Source organism: Nothobranchius furzeri, chromosome 13, assembly GCF_043380555.1.
Source record: "Nothobranchius furzeri strain GRZ-AD chromosome 13, NfurGRZ-RIMD1, whole genome shotgun sequence".
NCBI lineage: Eukaryota > Metazoa > Chordata > Actinopteri > Cyprinodontiformes > Nothobranchiidae > Nothobranchius > Nothobranchius furzeri.
In genome coordinates, this window is record NC_091753.1 from 32,362,538 (window position 1) to 32,385,017 (window position 22,480).

At 42.2% G+C, this 22,480-nt stretch overlaps 1 protein-coding gene across 1 annotated transcript in view; it reads left to right on the top strand.

Annotated features, from left to right (window-relative positions):
• Positions 1 to 978: 978 nt before the first annotated feature.
• Positions 979 to 22,480, top strand: part of mecom (MDS1 and EVI1 complex locus) — a 170,102-nt gene continuing 148,600 nt past the window's right edge. Inside the window, exon 1 of the mRNA XM_054743414.2 lies at positions 979 to 1,142. Coding sequence (XP_054599389.2) covers positions 1,106 to 1,142 — 37 coding nt within the window. The 5' untranslated portion in view covers positions 979 to 1,105. The remainder of the gene's footprint in view (positions 1,143 to 22,480) is intronic.

Sequence of the window (22,480 nt, forward strand, 5' to 3'; positions counted from 1 at the left end):
TGGATAAAGTCAAGTTTCTGAGTTCTTTTTGAATGTGCTCTCTAGAAAATCCTCTTCACCTAACAGCGAAATCCATGCGTCGGTTCAGAGGCGGCTCGAACAGGCAGCACTAAACATGTTAATAAAGGAGAGAGAGAGAGAGAGAGAGAGAGAGAGAGAGAGAGAGAGAGAGAGAGAGAGAGAGAGAGAGAGAGAGAGAGAGAGAGAGAGAGAGAGAGAGAGAGAGAGAGAGAGAGAGAGAGAGAGAGAGAGAGAGAGAGAGAGAGAGAGAGAGAGAGAGATTTATGTCCATTTCCCATTTCCAGTGATCAGTGCAGAATAATCAGAGGTGTGACGTTGTGGCATAATCAAGTCATCTCCGTGTCATGTTTTTGTTCTGCTCAGCAACTGAACCAGGTTAATTCACTGTGTTGATTGAAATCACCTGGTTTAATTGCTGAGCAGAACAAAAACATGACATGGAGATGACTTGATGATGCCACAATGTCACACCTCTGCAGTGAATATACTTAAAGCCTTTAATTATTTGACTCAGCAGCGGTGATTTTTGATTTATGTGGCTTCATATGAAGAGAAAACGGTGTAATTATGGTTATAGAGCAGAGGGAGGGGTAACTGCTGGATAACATCCATCTTCTGTCTTTAAAACTTTACTTTAACATGATATATGTTTTACAAACTAACTTTTGGTTGGGTTAACTAATCTATAGCTCGTTTTTTGCCTAAATAAAGTCAAACATGCATCAAATACTTTTAAAAATGTATTTCTAAGTATCTGAAAGGCTGCTGCGAGCCACTTTCCCAGGATCTCGCCTCCCGATGAACCAGATGTCCACGATCCACCTCATCTTCATCATATCAGCCTCTTCTCGAAGTGATAAATCGTCTCAAACTTTTTTTCCCCTTCCCTTCCTGGCACTTGCTGCCGGCAGATTACGTGTCTGTGCGCATGTGCGAAGGTGTCCAGACTGACAATGCTGGAGAGATAGCGCCTTTGGAATGAGAAACTCAGAGAAAAGGGGACAGAGAAATATCAAAAAAGGAGGAACAGAAAAAAAAGACTGAAGAAAAAATCCAAACAAACCCACGCAGGGAGACTGGCAGCATGAGGTCCAAAGGCAGGGCGCGGAAACTGGCCACGAGTAGGTGCAACATCCCTTTCTTTAAACAAATCCTTTTCTAGCATCTTCTATTTACCTATCGCTGCTATCGCCGCGTCTGTTAACAGTTTCTGGGAGTGTTTGGGTCCCACCGAACAATCCCAACTTTCACCGCTCACAGATGAGATGACGGGTTTTTGCTGTCGCGAATGAAAGAATTCAGCGCGTCCTCGAGGAAAGTAGAGGAAAGTTGGTGGAGCTGTGCAGGAACTTTCTGCAGGGCGTCCGATCCAGTAGCTCGTTGCATGTAGTGGGCGCTGTGGTGTTGAAGAGCGTTGCGAGTTAAAATCCCACGTCGTTGTGCGCGCCGGCACTTCCAGACCATCAGCTGCTGCTTTTCGCCTCAGAGAAACAGGAGGATGGATGGGACAATAAGGAGGGAAAAGGGGCATGCAAGTTTCAGAGAAGGAGTTTTATTTTAATTTTCTGCACTTTGTGTGAGTTTTTGTCGGGTTCTTAATGTTTTATGGTGTAAGAGGAAAGGGGATGCGGAGTGTATCCTTAATTATCTACAGGGTTTTAGGACGTGAACAAATATTTTGAAGGTAAAAACAAATTCTGAATAATAAAATGACATTATTGCCACTAAAACTGATTGAATTACACGCACACCAGCAGATTTATGCACATGGTGATTGATATGGTTTCTCATATATTGATTTGCAACAATAAATTATGAACATGTACATTTTTCTTTAAAGTGTTTCGATTTTTTTTCTATGACTGTTCTATTTTTGATATTAGTTCATGCTTTCGAGTGGTTTACATTTATTTGTCTCCAGAAACAAGTAACTTTAAGACAGCATAATTGTTGAATATGTTTATTTTTATTTTTCAGTGAAAGCAAGCCATCCAATAACCCTGATCTTTTTAGTGTGTTAAATTAGTTAAATGTCCTTTTGCTTTAATTTAAGTGATTATTACACTAAATTAGAACAGCTTGGATTTTTCAAGTAAAAATAATTATAGCGTATTTAGGCCTTGCTGTGGAGTCAAAAGGTAAAATAAAATGTGTTTTATATATTCGTTTAAGTATGATCTTAAAACATGATTATAATTATTATTTTATAAGCTTTTTATTATTTAAAAAGAAAGATTGTTGTGCATAAGGGAACAAACATGGATATTTCAAAATTTGTAACATTCCTGTGATGTTATTTATTTTCATTCATTCTTAAACAAATAGAAAAAAGAAAACATTCACTAATTTGATTTCTGCACAAGCCTGAGAGATATTTCCCACGTGCATTTAAAAATTATTAGCCCACTGTTTTTAATTTTTTAATGAAAGAAAAATTAGGGGTTCCGCCTCTCAGAGTCAGGCGAGAGGAGGGACTGATTTGGGGGGCCTCAGAGAAGCGGGCCCACCCTGGCCCTCTGCCAGGTCTGCACAGTGTCTGCAGTGAATATTTAAATTCCCAAACCCCTCATAAGGGCGCTGCTGGTAAATGTGTTCAGTGTGCGCCTCCTGCTTGTGTAATGAGAGTGAGAGAGAGAGAGAGAGAGAGAGAGAGAGAGAGAGAGAGAGAGAGAGAGAGAGAGAGAGAGAGAGAGAGAGAGAGAGAGAGAGAGAGAGAGAGAGAGAGAGAGAGAGAGAGAGAGAGAGAGAGAGAGAGAGAGAGAGAGAGAGAGAGAGAGAGAGAGAGAGAGAGAGAGAGAGAGAGAGAGAGAGAGAGAGAGAGAGAGAGAGAGAGAGAGAGAGAGAGAGAGAGAGAGAGAGAATGTAATAGAGGAGGTGATGGAGAGGTAGGAAGCGTGATGGATGGAGGTGGAATGATTGGTCCAGATGTAACGACGCAAAAACTGCATGTTGCCTGGCGAGTTGCACACATTTCCCTCTGATAAAAACATATCACCACATTTTTTTATTTATAAAATCTACAAATAAGAACTTTTTAATTTAAGATGGATATTATAAAATCAATCCTTTAATTTAACGATCATATTACTTTCTCTTCATGTTGATGTCTGGTCTGTCAACTGACACCTCTGTTTGGCATGAGAGAAGCAGTGTGTGTGTGTGTGTGTGTGTGTGTGCCAGAGAGGTCTCGCGCGGCGAACAGTGCGTTGTCCTCTCTCCACATTGTTCAATGGGCCATGCATCTCGCGTTTATCTGGTGGAGCTCATTAAAACGGTTAATAGAGCGACCCATTGGAGAGGTGAGGGGGAGCGGCCGGCGCGAGGAAAGTGAGACCCCATTAAACGGCCCTTGTTGTCCCGGAGCAGCGCGCCGCGCCTGCGCCCCTTTGGCTCCGCGCGCTGATCATCTCAGAAACGGATCCGGTCAGGAATCAAGAACAATCAGGAAGATGAAACCTTTCTTATTTCCCTAACATGATTTAAAGTTGAACTCTAAAAGACCAACAGTTTCCCCCCAACATTTATTTTATTATGTTTGCTGTTCTATAAGAATTAGAAAACACAATTAGAGAGCTCCTCTTTTGAAGTGAGTTTCAGGTGAAGGGTTTGGAATTATTATCTTTCCTGTGAAGAGTAATTGAGCAGCTTCAGTTTGGAGAAACAGAGAACCAAAGTGACCAATACATCATCAGTTCATCTCAACGGGGGCACGTAAAAAGTGTTTTTGTCATTAATCACAACAATGTTCTTTCCATTTCAGTTAATTTGTCACCAGGTTTCACAAACCTGCACTGATTCCTGCTGTAAAAAGATTTCAATGTGAGTAATTATATAAAGAAGCAAGATGGATTTAAAGTGAATGAAACATTTTTGGTTAAAATCCACCAAAAGATTTAGATGATGATCTGAGTCAGTGAGAATCCCTCAAGATTGGCTTAAAGATGTAGTTGACTGAAGAAAAAAAACATTTTGAATGATTATGTTTGGTTACGCAACACATTCTCACTCCCAGCGCGTCAAAAACAAACGCTTGGTCAGCCACCCTCCACGACAGACCCCTGACGCCAAAAGTGCCCTTTTTCGTTACTTATGTGCGAAAAGGGGTTTCCCCTTATTTGACTGCAGATTCCAATGCAGCGTTACACTGACGCGATGGGATGTCCGCAGCCAGGGCAACAAACAAGCTCATTGTACCTCACCTTAACCTTATCTTCTTATTTAACCTTCCCCTCACCCCTATCCTAACCTTAACCATCTAGCTAACACGTTAGTGATGTATCGATCGCTCTAAAAGCCAGCTCTATGAAGTGAACAGCTGGAGCCGCCTCGTCATTGGTCAAGTTTGGACCGAGCCAACTCGAGGGGGAGGTTTCAACTACCAAGGTGGAGGTCAAAAGTAGAGGGTATGTGTAACCTCCCCTCGCCAGATGGTATGTTCTAACGTTCCCCTTGGGCGGCAAATACGAAAATTCACAGTCAGAATGCATGGGAAACAAACGCTTGATCACAGTGAGAGTAACGTTTTAGGTAGAGGGTTAAAGTTAAGATGAGGGTGAGGGGAAGCTTATAAATAGTGAAACGTTAAGGTTTAGGTGCGGTTAAACGAGCTGGTTCGGTGCCGCATCAGCGGATATCTAATCACGTCAGTTTTACGCTGCATTGGGATCTGCAGTTACCAAAGGGAAAAACCCCTTTTCGCACATAGGTAACGAAAAGGGCACTTATGGCGTTTTGGGTCTGACGTGGAGGGTGGCTGACCAAGCGTTTGTTTCCGACGCTTAGGGTGTGAGGATGTGTTGCGTTACTATAATCAGAGTTTTCCATGCATATTGAACATGAATAGTCTCCTACACCTATCTCCTGCATTAGCTTCTGATAGAAGATAGGTGAAAATCTATAAATAGCCCAACAGATTTATGCCACATTGTGAACTGGATTTATCCATATTGACTCATAACGGCTGTTGTTGTTTCAGCATCTAGATTAGCAGAGAACGTCTTGGTCAACAGAAGCTAACTGCTAGCATTAGCAACTCATTGACATGGAAGAGGCTCCTCCTGGCGTGCTATTTGTGGAGATAAAACATCCACGTCCCTGAGCAAACAGTTAGCCCTTTTTAGAAGACACGCCATACCAGCAAATCAGCATAACGCCGGGGACACACCGGCCACGGAAGTGCCGCGAAAATGGGACTGCCTTCATTCGGCGCCTTTGTTAAGCTATTCTATAGACCACATGGGCCGCTGAAGCGCCGCAAATCGCCTTGCGCCGGCGATGCCGGCGCTCCAGCCCATGCTGTGCAGCGATCATTTTGGCGCCTGCTCTATTTATTCGCGAGCCGCGGGTGAATCGCGTCAATCCTGGCAGGAAGTCAAACCTAGACATGAGAGGCAGGCCGGTAAATTTCACAAAATAAAGCATTTCAAAATAAAATTCCGCAATAGTCAAATGTGTTCGTAATCAGACACTGCAGAAAAACCACACAAACACACACACACATACACACACATCGAACTTGTGTGCGTGTGTGACCACGTGAAGGGGTGTGTGGTTTTGGGTGTCTTTTCTCCGGAGCAAACAGGACAGAGAGGCAGAAAGTCTGAGGCAAGCAGTTAAGATGGATGACTTTAAATTAATTATGGAAGTTGAGAAACTCAAGGAGCTGTACGACCCCCGAAAAACATGGTTATTTACGTACCCATTTCGGAAGAAACTGCTAGGATACAGCTGCAGAATTGGAGCGGGTTCCAAGAGATTCAACTGGCAGAAACAACTCATACCATAAGTTCACACACACACACACACACACACACACACACACACACACACACACACACACACACACACACACACACACACACACACACACACACAAACTCAAACGTAGAGAAAAAGAGCTGAGAAAAGGCAGAGAGGAAATGGAGGACACCAAGTGGTTAAAAGAAAAACTACAGCTGAGCTGAGGCGCACCTCGACTGAGGTGTGTCTGATCTGAACTGAGGAGCGGCGAGCAGCGGCCGAATTTCGTGAGCGATTCGCTTCTCGGCGCTTCCGCGGCCGGTGTGTCCCCGGCGTAATACTGCTGCTACTGCGAGTCATACTGGTAGTAATATTGCCACATCACCGGACATGTGATTGCAAGTTACACCTTGGCACAACAGAGGGAGGTGTCGTGATCACGTGGGGAGTTACCCCCGAGCTCTTGCCGGCAACTGTAATGAAAATGAGAGGAAACACTGGCAATAGGTGTCGCTTTTGTAAACTGAACTGATCAGGCCCTTTTGCACCCTTGATCTGCACTTCACCCAAAGGACCCAAAGGCAAAGGCCATTACCCACAATCCACTGCTGTGGAGAAAAGGCTCAAGTGCCTTTTCTGAAAACATATATTTTCAAATGAAAGTAGTTCATTTTAGGATGATTAGTTGATGCTCTGAATGTTTTAGACAAAGCAGCAATGAATGTAAACTTTTTTCAAATAATTGGTTGTTTGTTTGAAAGTTGTGAATAAACTTTTTTTTTAAATGTAGCACAGCAACCAGCATCCTGGCATGCTTTGCGGTTGATGACGCAATGCTCTCTGTTCTAATGTGGCAATATTTTGCACGCCTGTGTAAGCTACTACACACTCAAAGCCTTACAGCACACTTCCTCCAAGTGGACTTCACAGAAGGCCGTAGGGCGCATTAATAGTAGGATTATTGGGATTGGGCCTGTTTCTGAACTGATAAAGCTCTCGCAAATAAATAGCCCTGTTCTCTGTGAGTTAAATGATAAAACCACAGAAACAAACAAAAATGAAATCAAACAGAAAAAAAGTGAAAAATCAGAAAGTGAAAAAAATAATGTTTCTCTGAGATTAACCACATTCTCTGTTGTCAGGTCAAGTTGAGAATTGGAAATTAATTTTGTCTTGTCTAAAAACATAAGAACCCTCATTGACGTTTCGCTGCGCTCATTAATCTGGACTAAACCCATCTCCTTTCCCAGACTGAGGTTGTTCATAGAGCCTTCTCCAACAGGTAAGATATTACCTATTCAACCCATTTCCACAAAACCCACTCCAAAGACTCTGAACTATTTTCTCATGAACAGGAATAAAAGGGGATTTTGTTGATTTAATAAAGTTACATAAATGATTTGACACATTTAGAAGAACTTGTGCTGAAAGATCTTCTCTGTTGTGTGAATATACAGCACCAACGTGGGAGGGGAACGAGTCATTTTGGTGTGTTGGATTTGAATTTTAGAAATACGTGCATGATCCATTGCGACTCAGGACTGCTCATCCATCAGCAATGTGAGAAAAGGACTCTGCTGGAAGTTCTCAGATGTTAATGAGCTGTCCAGAACTCAGACTCTGGGCTGTAAACAGAGGGCTGATGAGGTTAGTGGTTTGTTTAGGCACTGTTGTCACTCACTTGAAGGATGGCCCTTGTCCCAAGTAGCTAAATAAGGCCCAGTTATGGGTCCCCTATCAGGTCTTTCCTAAGGGGATTCTCTTGTGCCTTTAATCTTTTATAACACTGTTCAACCTGTGCTGTATCTGAAACAATCATGCATGGGTGGCATTTTATTATTTATAAAATAAAATGATTATGTGTCAAAATTGTGTGCTGATGTGTGTGTGTGTGTGTGTGTGTGTGTGTGTGTGTGTGTGTGTGTGTGTGTGTGTGTGTGTGTGTGTGTGTGTTTGTGTGTTTTAAGAGGGCAGTTCTGATGCTATGACCCAGACAGGGCAGTGTGGGAACACCAAGGGTTGGTAGGATTGGGGTGGGGGGACTTTGCAGCAACATGTCAAGCCTGGGAACCACAGAGTGTTTACCACCAGGAAACTGTACCAATACAGAACAATGAGCGAGCCTTACCTCTTCTAAATAATAAAAAAAGCAATTCTGCTTACTTCTTCCCCTTAAAGGTCATGGAGTTAGAGATAGTGAGTCAACACAAAAGCCTCCAGTATGCCGGCCGTCTGGTCTGGCCCAGAACGGTGCCAAGGCTGAGGTCATTATCAACAGAGCAGTCCCAAGCTAAGCATATTTTTATAGATTGTGAGTGTGTTTGTGTGTGTGTGTGCTTGCTTGAAGGGGTGGTGAACGTGTATGTGTGTGTACACATGATTTTTTTTGTGAACAAAATCACTCTGCAGAGTCTAGCTGTTGAACGTGAGGCATGCTGCCGTTTTGTCAAGCCGCTCCAAGACAAATGGCACATTGCTGAGTTCTAAAAAAAAAAGAAGTTTACATTAAACTGATTTGTGTGTCGTTATGATGTCTGCGGAGATGTAATGCAATGCTGATGGTGCAGTTCACCCAAAGCAAGCAGCGAAGTTAGCACCACTTGGCAAGCTTCAAAACAGAGATGCCCGTTGGCTAATTAATGCAACTCAGTCATTTATATGAACCAATCAATTACCTGGAGCAGGTGGTAGAAACCGGGTCCGACACTCTGGACTCATGTCTCACATCAGCCATAAGTTACTTTATCACACTGTTAAAATCTTAGGTATTAATTTATGCTAGCTGCCTGTGTGTGTTGTTGTTTTGTCTGATGGTTCTTTTATGCTGCCGGGTGATCAGTTTACCTTCTCTCATAAAGTCATTTTGAAAATTCTCACGGGTTAAATTGGTTTACATTTCATCCGTAAATGTCAAATGAGATTTTGTAGAAATTCCATTCCATTTGTTTTTAATGAGCCTTCAGCCCATTGTGGATATTGTCAGAAATCTTTTGAAGTTGGAGGAGAAAAAACAAAACAAAACAAAACTTTGTACTCGCAGATGTGCTCAAATGGCATGCAACGCTTGTAAACACCACATTTTGATGGCCGTCCTGGAGAGCTGATGGGGAAAACAGCTCTCACACACCGAAGGGAGCGCATAGCTATAAACAGGAATTACCCAACAATCGTTTTGTGAATGTGGTGATAACAGCGTGTTCCAGCGCTGCTCGGGGATCTCCCTGGGTGGAGGCAGGCTGGACCAATGGGAGGAGGTGGTGAGAGAGAGTCCGAGGGAGGATTTCAGATTATAAAACAGGACATCAGGTCATGTCGGGAGGCAGGGCAAATGTAATCAGGTGTGTTTGTTTGTGAGCTATGAGTTTTCTTCACCGTACCCCTTTCATCTTCACCATAACCAGCTTCCTTCTCCCTTCTCCACCCTAAAGCTCATTAAATAGTGACCTCTCACCCTGGCAGGACAGGAGTGAGGAGGGGAGGAGAAGTGATCAAAGCTGAGGTCTTCCTGATGGAGTTAGAGCTGCAGCATATTCGGCTGATTGGAGATGATGGCGTCTCCTGGTGTTGCTGAAAAGTGGTGATAATGTTATGTTGGAAGACATGAAGATAAAATATCATCACACGAGTGTGGACACTAAACTCATCTGATTTAAAGGAGAGGCTGTGCTAAAATCTGGCTATACTTAACTTTTTAGGGGTTACACCAAAGTCTGATTTCATGTTAAACACTGAGGACAGCCAGTCCATGGGACACAAACCAGTATTCTTTCATAATAGTTATTTCTTTTGTTAGCAAACATTGAATATTTTGGTCCCTTTTTGGGACACGCTTCACTAACATTCCCAGAAAAACAATCACATCCCTAACCCTAAACCTTAAAGATTTCTCCCAATGACTTGTCGTTCATAGAGGAGTTTTGATAGAAGCGTTGTGTATTTGTTGCTGATCTGTCCAGGAATGTAGCAGACGTTAGGATGTGTCTGAGGAAAAGAATGATTATGGCTGATTAGCGCTGCTTACCTGTGACTGAACTAAACGTGCCGGCCTGTGATGAGACTGAGGAAACAAGGGAACAATAGGACAGTAGAGATTCCTTTCCGCGTCACATTCCAGCAATCCTGCAGCCGGGGCCCCCCGCCTGGAGCTTTGATGAACCCTCCTTGCTGTTTCCTGGGATTGTCGCTCCTCCGCAAACACAAAAACACGAAGAAGCCAGTGAACAGGGCCAAGGGAGAGAGAGCGTGGCCCTCCTCAGGATGTCCTGTTTTGATTAGCGTTAGCATCCTAAAAGCGCCGTAGGAATATTATTCTAACACTGAGAAGAGCTTGAGGGTGACACATACACTTCTTTCCACTCCGTGACCTCTGGGGTCAAATACACTACAATGAGCCAGGAATCAAAGGGTGCTCCTCGCCCTGTGATTTGGCTGAGGAAATCAAGAGAAGAAAAAGAGTCGATGAAACGATACGCAGAGGTTACAAGGTCCGCCAACAGGTGTCAGGAATCTGTCCTTCTGGTGTTTTGAGAATTTCCAAAGAAACGCTTGACAGTATCTTTAACAAAGGAACTAAAAGAGGCACACATTATCTAAATAAAACAACGGCAAGCATAAAATACTTCCCAGAATCACTTTTTCTCAATCAACTTTTGATGATGAGAGCAAAGGAATACAAGTTCAAAGAGAACTTTAATGGTGCTTTTGTAATTTCCTGGGACTAAGAGAGATTAAGATGTGTTATCAGTTGGCTGAAATTCCTCAATAACTTAAAAATAAATTGGTATTAATTATGTATTCTAAACAGCATGTCTTTCTGCAGCCTGTACTACATCTTCTTTCTGTCCTTTGGAATCAGGGATCAGTGAAGCGTTGCATCATGGTCTGTTGTGCTGCTGCTGCTCGAGGGCTTTAGTTTGACAGGAGGCCACTACTTTGTTCACCTCAGTGTCCATCGGCGACCCCTGGGGACCTCAGCTTCTGGACATCTCTGTCAGAGCTGTGGCAAGACTTGGGCGATGGGGGACCCCTCTGCTCACTGGGTCAGTGGACAAGCTAATCGATTTTATCCTGGTTTCATACGCCACGCCAAACCCCTACTGGCCTGATATTCACATCCACTGTTCAGATGATTATTCCTCTTCATTTTCTGTCATTTTCCTCTTTTGTTTCCTTTTTTCTCTTAATTGTTTCCATTATTCTCTCTGGCACCATCTTTTACAGGGTCACCTTACAGTATCATAGTTTCTCCCTCTTTTCTTTTTCACTAAATCTGAGGGTAGTGTTTTACACCAAATGATTATCGTGCTTGAATTAGAATGTTATTTTGAATAAGTTAATCTCCTAAGATTTAATTGGATTACTTTACACTTTTGCCAGCAATCCACACTTCTGATTGGATTTGTGAAATATTCAGAATCACAGTGCCATGGAATTTACTGGGATCCACAAATAGTGGTGAATTTGTGGCATGTTTAATTAATAAAAAGTTAAATACATTTGTATATTCAAACAAGTCTGGATGTATCAAGAAAACTAATGCCTCATTCACACCAAGTATGGAAAGGATGCAGTCTGGAATCCAAACGGCTTCTGCAAAGACAGTCCAGCAGTCTGCATGGAGCCCGTCCGGAGTCCAGACCGCACTCTCTCAGTGGAATGTGGTATACGGGTTGGTGATCTGTTAAAGTAAGTAACCAGTCAAAAAGGGTATTGAACAGGAAAAGAATAACTTGTGTTATGCAGAACTGTGAGCACCAAGTTTAGCATTGCTAGTTCCTGGCCATTCAACCATCCATCTAGACCAGGGGTGTCAAACTCATTTTAGCTCAGGGGCCACATTGAGGGAAATCTAATCCCAAGTGGGCCGGACCGGTAAATTAAAAAAAAAACTTCAGATTGTTTTCTTTGTTTTAATACAATCAATATGAAACAAGGTTGGAGCCTGAGGACAGTGTAGTACAAGTATGACACCTGAAGTGTACTTGAAAATTTGAAAAAAAAAATCAATCAATCAATAAAAATTCCTTAGCGATTTAAAGAGCTTACAGATCACATGGCAAGATCAGTTTCATGCAGCACTTAAAGTATATTTGACTCATTTTACTTTACATCTTTTAGCTTTCATTAGCACATCAATATCAGAAGTCACATCCTGAGTGGCGGCCAACTTCAGGATGTGATTCAAGTTCTTGTGTGAGCCTCTAGCGCAGCTTTGTTTTATTTATACTCATTACAGAGAAAACTTGCTCACAATGATAAGTTTATTTTCACTCTACATTGTAAAGTATGAAAATAAAGTTTACACAACCATCTCGCGGGCCGGATTTGACTCGCTTGCGGGCCGGATCCGGCCCGCGGGCCGCATGTTTGACACCCCTGATCTAGACATTAGAACAGTTAATTATTTTTGTTCCTGTTTTTTTTTTCTTATTCAGGGTCAAGATAGGCTGTTTTACCCAGAAGTCAATTAGCAAGATGTGGAGTGTAACCTTTGTTATGCCCAAAGAGAAACAGTGATTAAAACTCAGGTTAGAACTAAAGTGAGGAACGAGCTGTGAGGACCAAATGGTGTTTGGTTTATGTTTATGTATTTAGCAGACGCTTTTGTCCAAAGCAACTTACAAGTGATAATCAGCATTTTGCCCATGAGGCTAACAACAACAATAACAACAACAACTTGACATCAATCATGGAGAGGAAGGAACAAAGAGTGGACAGTAGAGAGGTGGGGACGGGTGCAGGGAGGGTGCTAGTTTAGAAGATGCTCTCTGAAGAGCAGGGTCTTCAGGAGTTTCTTGAAAATTGAAAAGGAAGCTCCTGTTCTGGTAGTGCTTGGTAGGTCATTCCACATTTGTGGAACGAAGCATGAGAAAAGTCTGGATTGTCCTGAGCGTGGTGTAGGCACTGCTAGCCGACGATCCTGTGATGACCGGAGCGGCCGGGCCGAGACGTAAGCCTTTGCAAGAGGATTCAGGTAGATGGGAGCCGTACCATCTCGGACTTTATATGCTAGTGTTAGCAATTTGAATTTGATGCGTGCTGCCAGCGGTAGCCAGTGGAGCTCAATGAACAGAGGGGTGACATGTGCTCTTTTTGGCTGATTGAAGACCAGACGCCTTGCTGCGTTCTGGACCATTTGAAGAGGTCTCACAGTACAGCCTGGAAGACCAGTTAGAAGGGCATTGCAGTAATTGAGGCGGGAGATGAGAGTAGATTGCACCAGGAGCTGGGTGGCATGTTGTGTTAGGTATGGTCTGATCTTTCGTATGTTATACAGCGCAAAGCGGCATGAACGACCAACAGAGGCAACATGATCTTTAAAGGTCAGGTGTTCATCAATCATCAGTTTGGTGGATGTGATCCAAAACTAGGGAAGTTGTACTGTATATCCTTTTGGTCCCAATCCAAAGATTTCCTCTAATGAAATAGTTGGTTCCTGATGCAGCTGTTGGTCAAATACAGCAATTTGATGTTTTTGGAACTAAAAGCAGCTACTAAAAAGGTTAGTTGTACCTCAAGAACTCACTGGAAATTTGGCCCTCTGTGCTCTTTATCTTTTCAGGAATGCTAAGCAGGGGAGAAACCACAGTTTTCTTGGCCGTTTCTTTTGGATGAGCATTAAAACAAAGGAATGAAAGCTTTGGGAATCGTTTGGAAAATTTCTGCTCATCAGTGTTAGGAGATACTGCGTTGACAGTTAGCAAACTACCAGCCAAGCACAACATGGGATGGCCACATGGACCAACTGCACACATCTCAGCAGACAAACCAGACCAAACACTCCACTCACTTAATTATATCTCAGACATTTATTGTGATTCTTTTGAGTATAGTGGCTCAGCTGTGAACAGCACACTAAATGAATCATTCCAGATGTAAAAAGTAGAGAAGGCAACCTGATAAAACATTTTAAATATTTTCTGTTGACATAGTTGCAGAATGTGAATGGATATGTTTTCTATTTTAGTAAAAGTTCACATTCATTAAGGACTGAGTTACAGTATATTCCTGTTCTTCTGCATTGTTCTGTATAGAATAGAACTGTCTTATCATTACAAGAAACCCTTAATTAGCATTCCCAAGTGTAGAGACATCTGTCAACGTGTGCAAATACTGGGATGGGATGGACAGCGCACTGTTGGATATTGCAGGTGTGAGTCCGTGTCTCTGACCAGCCATTAATCGCTGCCATCTGACAGTTCAATCTACGAGGGGGCCAAAAGGAGCAGCCTGCTGGTTACCAGTGCAGGTCATTACTGAGCATGGAGGCAGCCAGTCGCATCAGTGATCAATGACAAAGGCCGGACAGAAAAACTGTGAAGGAGAAGTAAAAGGAGGTACAATTAGAAAGATAAAATGGTAAGAGAGGCAATAGAAATGTATGGATGAAGGGAGGAGAGAGGAGAAAAACGACCGGATAATAGTAGTTATGCTGCTGAAGGTCAGTTCTTGATTGTGGCGTGGATGACAAACAGTCTGTCATCTGCCAAGAAATTGAGATATTCGTCCAATCCTGCAAAACAGAAAATACGGCCCCATGCATGTGCATGCACATAAATGTACACCGGAACAATCATTTCCATAGCTGACTGAAATGTAGCTGTAACATTTACTATGAGCTATAGTACAAGGTGCTGACAGTGTGCACTGCCCTTTTAGTGGTCAGTTTGACCTGTGATGTGGTCAAACAAAAGCCTGAATAAAAGAAAGAGCGGGGAAAAAAAGTTTATGAAATTACCACAACTCCCTTGTAGCCCCGTCCAGCTGCCCACTGTGTTACCCTTGGACCAGCTGCCATGGCAGAGCTCATCTAGTGGGTGTTTGCAAAGCCTCAAGAAGTCAAAGGCTGGTTCTGCCTAACAAAAGATATTCAATTTAAGTTTTATCCAGATTCATCCAGAGTGTGTCATTTTCACCTTCTCACCCATGTTTTTTAATGAAACTGCTGGGAGTTAATTGGCAGGGGTGTCTATGTTTAGCCAGATTAAACAACAGGGATATTTCTCTTTCTCTTTCTTTCCCAGACGCTTAAAACAGCAGTGCTGGTTGCTTACACTGCAGCTCTGTCTCCCAGACAATGATTCTCACACACACGCAACTCACATGGACCATCCCAGCATGAACACCACTGAGTGATGATGACTCATTACAGAGAGGGTGCCCTTTGGCCTTCCTCGGTCTTAATGGATCACTCCCTGGCAGAAACATATTCCCCAATGCCAAGTTTGCGTCCATCTGCCTGCCTGTCTGTTAGACAGTCAGGCCCCTTAGTCTCTCTCTTTTTCCTCTCCCCTCTGACTTTCACACACGAGTACATAGCAGACATCCCTGCCTCTGTTTATTTAAATAACAAACTAGAGAAATATCTCCTTTTCCCATTATAGATATACATGACAGATCTCTTGTATTCCCCAGTGAGAATCGTAGACACAAGTGTTGATTTGTTCTAAGATCCCTTGTAGATGAACTCAAGGAATGCTTCAAAAGGCATCGGTTTTACAAGGGCGGGGTATTTTAGATGGCTATTTATACCCATTTAACCCGACTTGTTGAAATTGGCATGCGGCGCATCTAAATTTGACCTCATAGAAATCCAATACACCTCTTTATATTTGTACTATGGCAAGTCCTCAAAGTACATATGTGCAGTGCAGGCAGGGGTGGGGGGTGGGGGGTGGGGGGTAGCAGAGGAAAGAAGTCAGTTTGGATATCTGAAGACATTTTTCTCTTATTCAGTGTTACTTTGCTAATCAAATACTGTCGGCCTGCCACGGGTACTCTTTGTAGATCAGGCCGCAAATGTGTTTGTTGTGGGTGCTAGCATTTGATCCTTCTCTTGACAAATGCAATTTGTTTGGCCTGATTTGATCAGTTGCAGGGAGCATATTTTCTTGCTGCCAGGACCATGTAAACCTTCCATTCAAGAGGAGTTTAAATGTTTTTTTTCCGCCTGTGACAGGAGAAACTCTATTACAAGTGTCTTGGGCCACGGGGCTTTGCTGCCTCTGATGAAATGCTCTTTGGGTTTTAATGTAATTCTGATTTTGCTTAGCCAAGACAGCAGTCACCTCTGGGGTTTTGAAACAAGCCCTGAAATGCAGAAAACAAAGTCTGGATCTAAATCACTCTAAATTTCACTCTGAAGCGTACATCTAGACGTGTTGTCGTTTTCTTTTCCAGGATTGCAAAAGTAGACTATTTTGGAGATAGTTGTGTTCAGACTGTTGTATGTCTGTAACGTACCATGTAAAGTACTCATGAACACAGCCAATGTCATATCCTTTGCATGGAATTGACATAAATCACAGTATATTATTGTGGCAGAAACAGGGACATTTACAGGTAACAGGGAAATACGTTTTGATGGATTGAGGCTTCTGCTCTACTTCTGATCATGCTACTTGACCTAATCTAACTGATGGGTACATAGATGCTTTGAATTCATAACATAGAGCTTTGTAGCGCTTTGATTGGCGTGCATTGCAGAAATCCCATGAGAGAATATTCATTTTTAATCATATTTAACCCTTAGAGATTTGAGACTTGACCTAACTTCCAAAGAACTGAAACTTGGCCACCAAAGACTTGAGACTTTTCTCGGGCATGCAAGTCAAACTTGACTCAGACTTGCACCTATAAAAGTTGCCTTTTAACCTGGATTTGTCTTTAATTACATGAAACTTGATTTAGATTCAGCACATCAAATACTTGACTTCCTCCAGAGGACTAAAGACTTGACTTGTGAATATGTGTCAATATGTGAATATGTCTTAAGCCTAGTTCACGCTTCTACGTCAGCTCCACTAGGAAGAGAAGCACACGTATTGATAGGAAAGCGTTGCTAAACAATTCCCCGCCAGCACAACAGAGGGTGTAGCGCTTTTTTGGGGCATCCTGTCATGTATCTGGTCCAAGATAGTACATTTACTATTGTGTTTATATTATGTATTTTAAATTTCAGAAACTTTTCAAAACAGACAAATTTGTCCCTCATTCTCCCCTTTCACCTCTTCATGTGCTCACCCCCTCTAAACCCAAATTTCCCATCATTTCTATCTACGAATAAAACACTTGATGCCTTTCATTGTACTCCTCCAGTCAAGAGTGAATTAAACGTTAATATTTTTTGTTTTTTACGTGAGGTATTCTTCAAGCTGCTCTATGTCTGCTGGTAGATATCTTCAGCTCTCTTCTAATTGTTTTTGAGAGCGCAATGGCGGTGCTGTTAACGAGTGTGAAGGAAGCGTCTTCGTGAGCAATCACAAGCTTGCATTCTCCGCCTCATTTGACGGATGTTTAGAAAACTGGGCTCGACTCCCTCCATCCTCGTGTGCCTGTTGGAGAGCCCTCGCTACGACGGATAATGCCGTTGTGTGTCTCTGTACCGACGCAAATCCATAAACCAGGCTTTAGATGTGCTCTTCAAAGATTTTAGACCCGACCGTCAAAGACTTGACTTAAAGTTGCTCCTCGAGGAATTGAGACTTTGAACATTGAAAACGTGACTTGTGAAAGCAACCAAAAACTAGTTTCTAATAGAACTAAGTAGAGGTGGATGATTCACTTTGGCAAACCTTGAAGAGAAAAGAAGCAAATCGTGACAAACATTTATTTACTTCTGGTAAAGTTGAATATTCCCTGGAAAGTAAATGAAAACCAAGGCTAACATGGCTGCTGTCTGAGGATTAATTGAAGGCAATCAAATAAAAATTTCTAAAGTTTAAACTATTGCATTTGTCCCATTTACCTAAACAAAAGATCTGATGAAAAAAAGAAACCTCAGCTGGGTCTGAAATAGCACATTAACAACATTTCAAGTGGTTCTGCGTGTCATTGTTTCAAATCAAATGCAGGTATGATTTATGTCTGCTGTCTCAGCCTACACACCACATGTTTGTCAGGGTTGGAATCATCGGCCAAAATCTGAAGGCAGCAGTAATTTGTCTTTATGCGTGGGAGGTGGGGGCGTGGGTCAGTGAAATGAAAATGACCAGACCTTACCTAATTGTTGTATCTATTTGTGGTTTGAGACAGGATGTCTGTCAGAGTGTGTATCTGTCTGTTCATCCATCTGCCTTGCTTCTGTCTTGGCGCCATGTTTCGTGTCAGTGGGTTAAGACCCTCTGGCTCGGGGTTCAGTGAAAAGATTTCTATGAGATGGTATTGCCATCCATCATTCTATTTCTGGTTCTTCATCTCCACACCATCAGTTTCTGAATGAAAGAGATCTAGATCATTGATCAGGTTGTGTGTGTTATAGCTTTACGTGCTTGCTGTGATCTGAGAAAACACCCTCAGCATGATGCTTAACACTGTTTTGTCTGCATCTTGGAACATCTGACAAGGTTAAGCCAGTAAATTGTCAGGAGAAATGCTTCCTGTGTGTGATTACATTTATCATGCATAATTACACAGCTCTGCTCTGTCTACACATGATGACCTCTGACCTCGAGTGTGACAGTTGCAGGCGTGTGCTGCCAGAAAGTCAGATGTGCTGTCCAGGTTGTTCTTTATTCCACAAAGTCTGGTTTCTGTTGCAGGATCGGATGTCTTTATTCCTCCTTATTTCTAAACCTTTTGGTTCCAGAAGTATGTTTATTTTTCTTCGCCAAGAGTAAAGATTTGTCATTAGGACCACAAATTGAAATATTAGAGTGATGCCTATACCTTAGCCAATACAGATATAGACGTGTTGTTTTACTTGACATAGTTGCGGGGAAACCACGGAAGAACTTGGCTTGTTAGAGGTGTAAACTTTGTACTACATTCAATTATTTTATCCATGTGATTTATTTGACTTTTTTGATAAAAATACAAATCCGAATGTGTTTTGGAATTAAAGGCTTTGATGCTTATTTTATCCTTGAAGTCCCATTAAAAGTTTTAGAAATGTGGGATTATCTACAAAACCTTAAAACAGAACCAACAACAGCCTTTGCTATAATTATCATCTGAAAAATTCTGACTTTTATAATCAACCTGGGATAAATCATACACTTGCACATTGTCTAAAAATAGGTGGTTGTATTAAAACATGGTGGAGTTTGCTGTTTTATTGTGGAAAGATTTGAAGGATTTCACACTTTTAACCAATTAGCTTAACAAGTGATCACAAACTGAGCCAAAGTAGCATTTGTTGAGCAGACCACCAAGTTTATTTTACATAGGTTTCCACTCTCTGTTGAGGACTTTTAAAGGTGAAAATGTTCAAAAATATTTAAAGAAACCCAGGGTTTAACACATATTTTCAGGTATTAGTTCTCAGTGACAGCCTGGCCTGTGTAATTATTTTGAACTTTTCTTTCATGGTTTGTTTTTCCTCTTTTACCTTCTACCACTCCTTCTGTCTCCTAGTCGGACATTTCTTCTTCTTTTTCCTCTTGTAGCCTTTCTGTGTTATAATTCCCACCTATTATTTCTGTCCTAGGCCCTCATTAGTCATGTCGCTGTCAGCCGCCAGCTGCAAACGCACACACTCATACACAGCCGCACGTATTCCTACACATGCACAGATATGGAAGTCATCAAGGCGAGGTCAAAGGTCTGTCTCATTACCCAGCTCCAGTAAAAACTTTTGGTGTGTTTTATACCTGCACCAGAAAAGGGGGAGGAGGGTTTTGAAGGGGGGAGAGAGAAAAAAAGAAGGTAACAAGAAGTATGGAACAGCAGGATAATGAAGAGGACTGACGTGGGTTTAAACGGATTACTGAGAATGAGTGATGGGGTGTTGAAGAGATGTGGGACAGGACAGGAAGTCCTCTTCTTCATCTTCATGTTGTTGCTCACTCACCTGTGCTCTAGAAAACAGTCCTGCCAGGAGATAAGGTGAGGCTGAGGCCCAAGGATGAGGGTGGATCATTTGTTCCATCATCACGGACGCTGCTGGCAGCACGCATGACCGGTGTTTCCTGACATTAAACATGGCATCCCTAAATAAAGTCATTACGAGCAGTCCAACAGAAGCCTATTCATTCAGTCAGATTTCACTCCTCACACACACACACACACACACACACACACACACACACACACACACCTTCTTCTCCCTTACATACAGTTAGGCGAGACATGATGTGCTGACATGTGACAGAAAGCAAACCAAGAGAGAGAGAGAGAGAGAGAGAGAGAGAGAGTGTGTGTGTGTGTGTGTGTGTGTGTGTGTGTGTGTGTGTGTGTGTGTGTGTGTGTGTGTGTGTGTGTGTGTGTGTGTGTGTGTGTGTGTGCACGAATCATGTTCAAGCCCAGAGGTCAAAGAAGTGTGTGGAAATGTGTGTGTGTCAGCTGCGAGCAGTCATGGGGGACACTGGTTATGCAGACTGACGGGGGACATAAACACTCAGTAGTGAGTTGAATCAGTCCATTGTCTCTATGGCCGCCATGTCAGTCCCTCTATGTAATGGAATGATCTTTCTCCGTGTGTTTGTCTAATTGCCCAATCTGTCTCTGCCTGCCTGTCCTCTGATATGTCTATCTCACCACTTGACTGTGGCTTTCTTTACCTCTTTCAGTCTTTTTTTTTGGGTAGCCTGTTACATTTTTGGCATCAGGCAGTCCATGAATGGATAGGTCTGTCTTTTCTAAGTGTGCACTCAGTGTGTGTGTGTGTGTGTGTGTGTGTGTGTGTGTGTGTGTGTGTGTGTGTGTGTGTGTGTGTGTGTGTGTGTCTGTTTTAAAGCCTATCAAATCAAGCTGTGCCAGTCTTTATGATGCACACTCACAAACCATGGACCCAAAATCCAGTAGACTTAAAAAGTATCAAACTTTTATGGTTTTTATCGTTCAGAAATGACTGACACTTCATGTGATTTGCCACAAAATCTTACAAGGACTTATTAGTTGCAGGATTTTAGATGTGAGCCCTCAAAGGAGGTAAAGGTGTGCAGAGGACATGAGATTTCTGGGGTTGAAGTGACAGGGTTGTGATGAGGTGTGGGAGATAAAAGGGAGCAAAGCTGTAAGAGAAGCAAAAAATACAAGTAAGGGTGAGGTGCTGAAGACATGCTGAACGCCAGGGGGAATTTTTAGTATGGATGTGTGTGCTTCTGTCAGAACTGCAAACATACTTGCCAGGGTTCATTTAAAGACAGAGATTTTGGAAATTTTACTGATGTTCCCACCTCAAAGTGACGCATGAAATGCTGAACTGAGTGGTTTGCAGAATCAACTAAAACCAATTGGAAATTAGGTTGTTTTGTTCATTTTGCGACCCTAAAATATTTAAATCTAAAGGTGTAACCTTTCAGCCAATCCTCCAGATTAGGATGGCAAAACTGGGAGTTTCAGGGTCAGATTTGTATTTGCAGGAAGACAAAAATGTAGACATTTTTTTTGGGGGGGGGGGGTTGACTCTCCAGCAGAAAAACTCCAGCTCTGAGTCGTTATGGTCACTTAATATGATATTTGTCCAAAACAGAAGTCCGGGACATTTACAAGTAAAAACGGCTAATTTTGCCTCCTGCAAATTGTAAAAGCATTTTTAAACTACTTTATTTTTAAGCTCTAGGTAAAGATATGAAGAAGAAGAAAACTACACTTTATAGCTCAGCACTATTTTACTTCCTGCAACAGTTGTAACAAGTTAGTACAATAAGCTGAATAAAGCATTTAAATGTACTGCCGTGGAATTTTCTAATTTATAATGGATGAGCCAAACTGGTTGCCTGGCAAGTCGTCTTATAACGGTAAATATATAGTCTGGCCTCCATGCATAAACAGATCTTGGTTGTGGGGACGAATCTACAGTATTCAACTGGAAAGGCGCTACGACCGATCAGAGCAACAAACAGCGTGATGTATTCACTAATATAGAAATCAGTCTACTGGGAAAAAGAACAACTTAAAGCTCCCAGATGCTAGCTCGGCGTTGCGGTAAACTGGAGGCATTGTGTTTTATACGAGGCTAAAGAAAAGCCCAAGTCTAAATCGTCTACGATTGATGCCAAAGCCAGTTTAAATGAGCGCCACTTCAGAGCCAACGCCATCTTTGTCATTTTTCTTCGTAGCAACCCTAGTGCAAAGCCCACCCAGCGTAGAGCGCTGTGATTGGCAAGACATAAAACTGTTTGGGCCAATAGTAGGTCTGCTGCAGCTGCAATGGAGCGTGGCTAGACCAACCCACAGAGCAAAGTCATTGTGCTGCTGCTACAGCTGGTCAAGCTTTCTATGCTACAAAACTGGTGCATTTAGCAGACTTTATGCTTAGGGTTAACTAAGTACAAGCAAAATCATAGTTTCTTAAAGATTTGAAGAAAATCCCCAAAGCATTTATAATGAAGGATTTGCCCAAACACTGGATTAAAACTTATTTGACTCAGCCAACCTTGGATATTTTATACACTTATAGCTAAAATTCAGACATGAAAACTTCTTAATGAACTCTTTCAAGATCATTCCAAGTCTGAGTTTAATTAAACACTATTTAGATTCATATCACTTGGTCACAGATACAAAGGGCAACCTCAGCAGGGCTGCAGAGACAAATGAGGCTCCTAATCAACAGGTCGCTGAAGTCTGATCTGACAAAATTGATCATAAATGAAAATTCGAACTAAAATCTAAGTTTTCCAAACCAGTAATCAATGCGCATTAAAGATATGTGTCTGAAATTACACTTTGAAATCGTATTATTGAAAACGTTTTGGACAGTTTTGATTTAGGTTGGAATTCCTCATTCAGCTGCTCAACAAAAGTACTAGTTTTTCCTACTTTCTCAAACTCACCA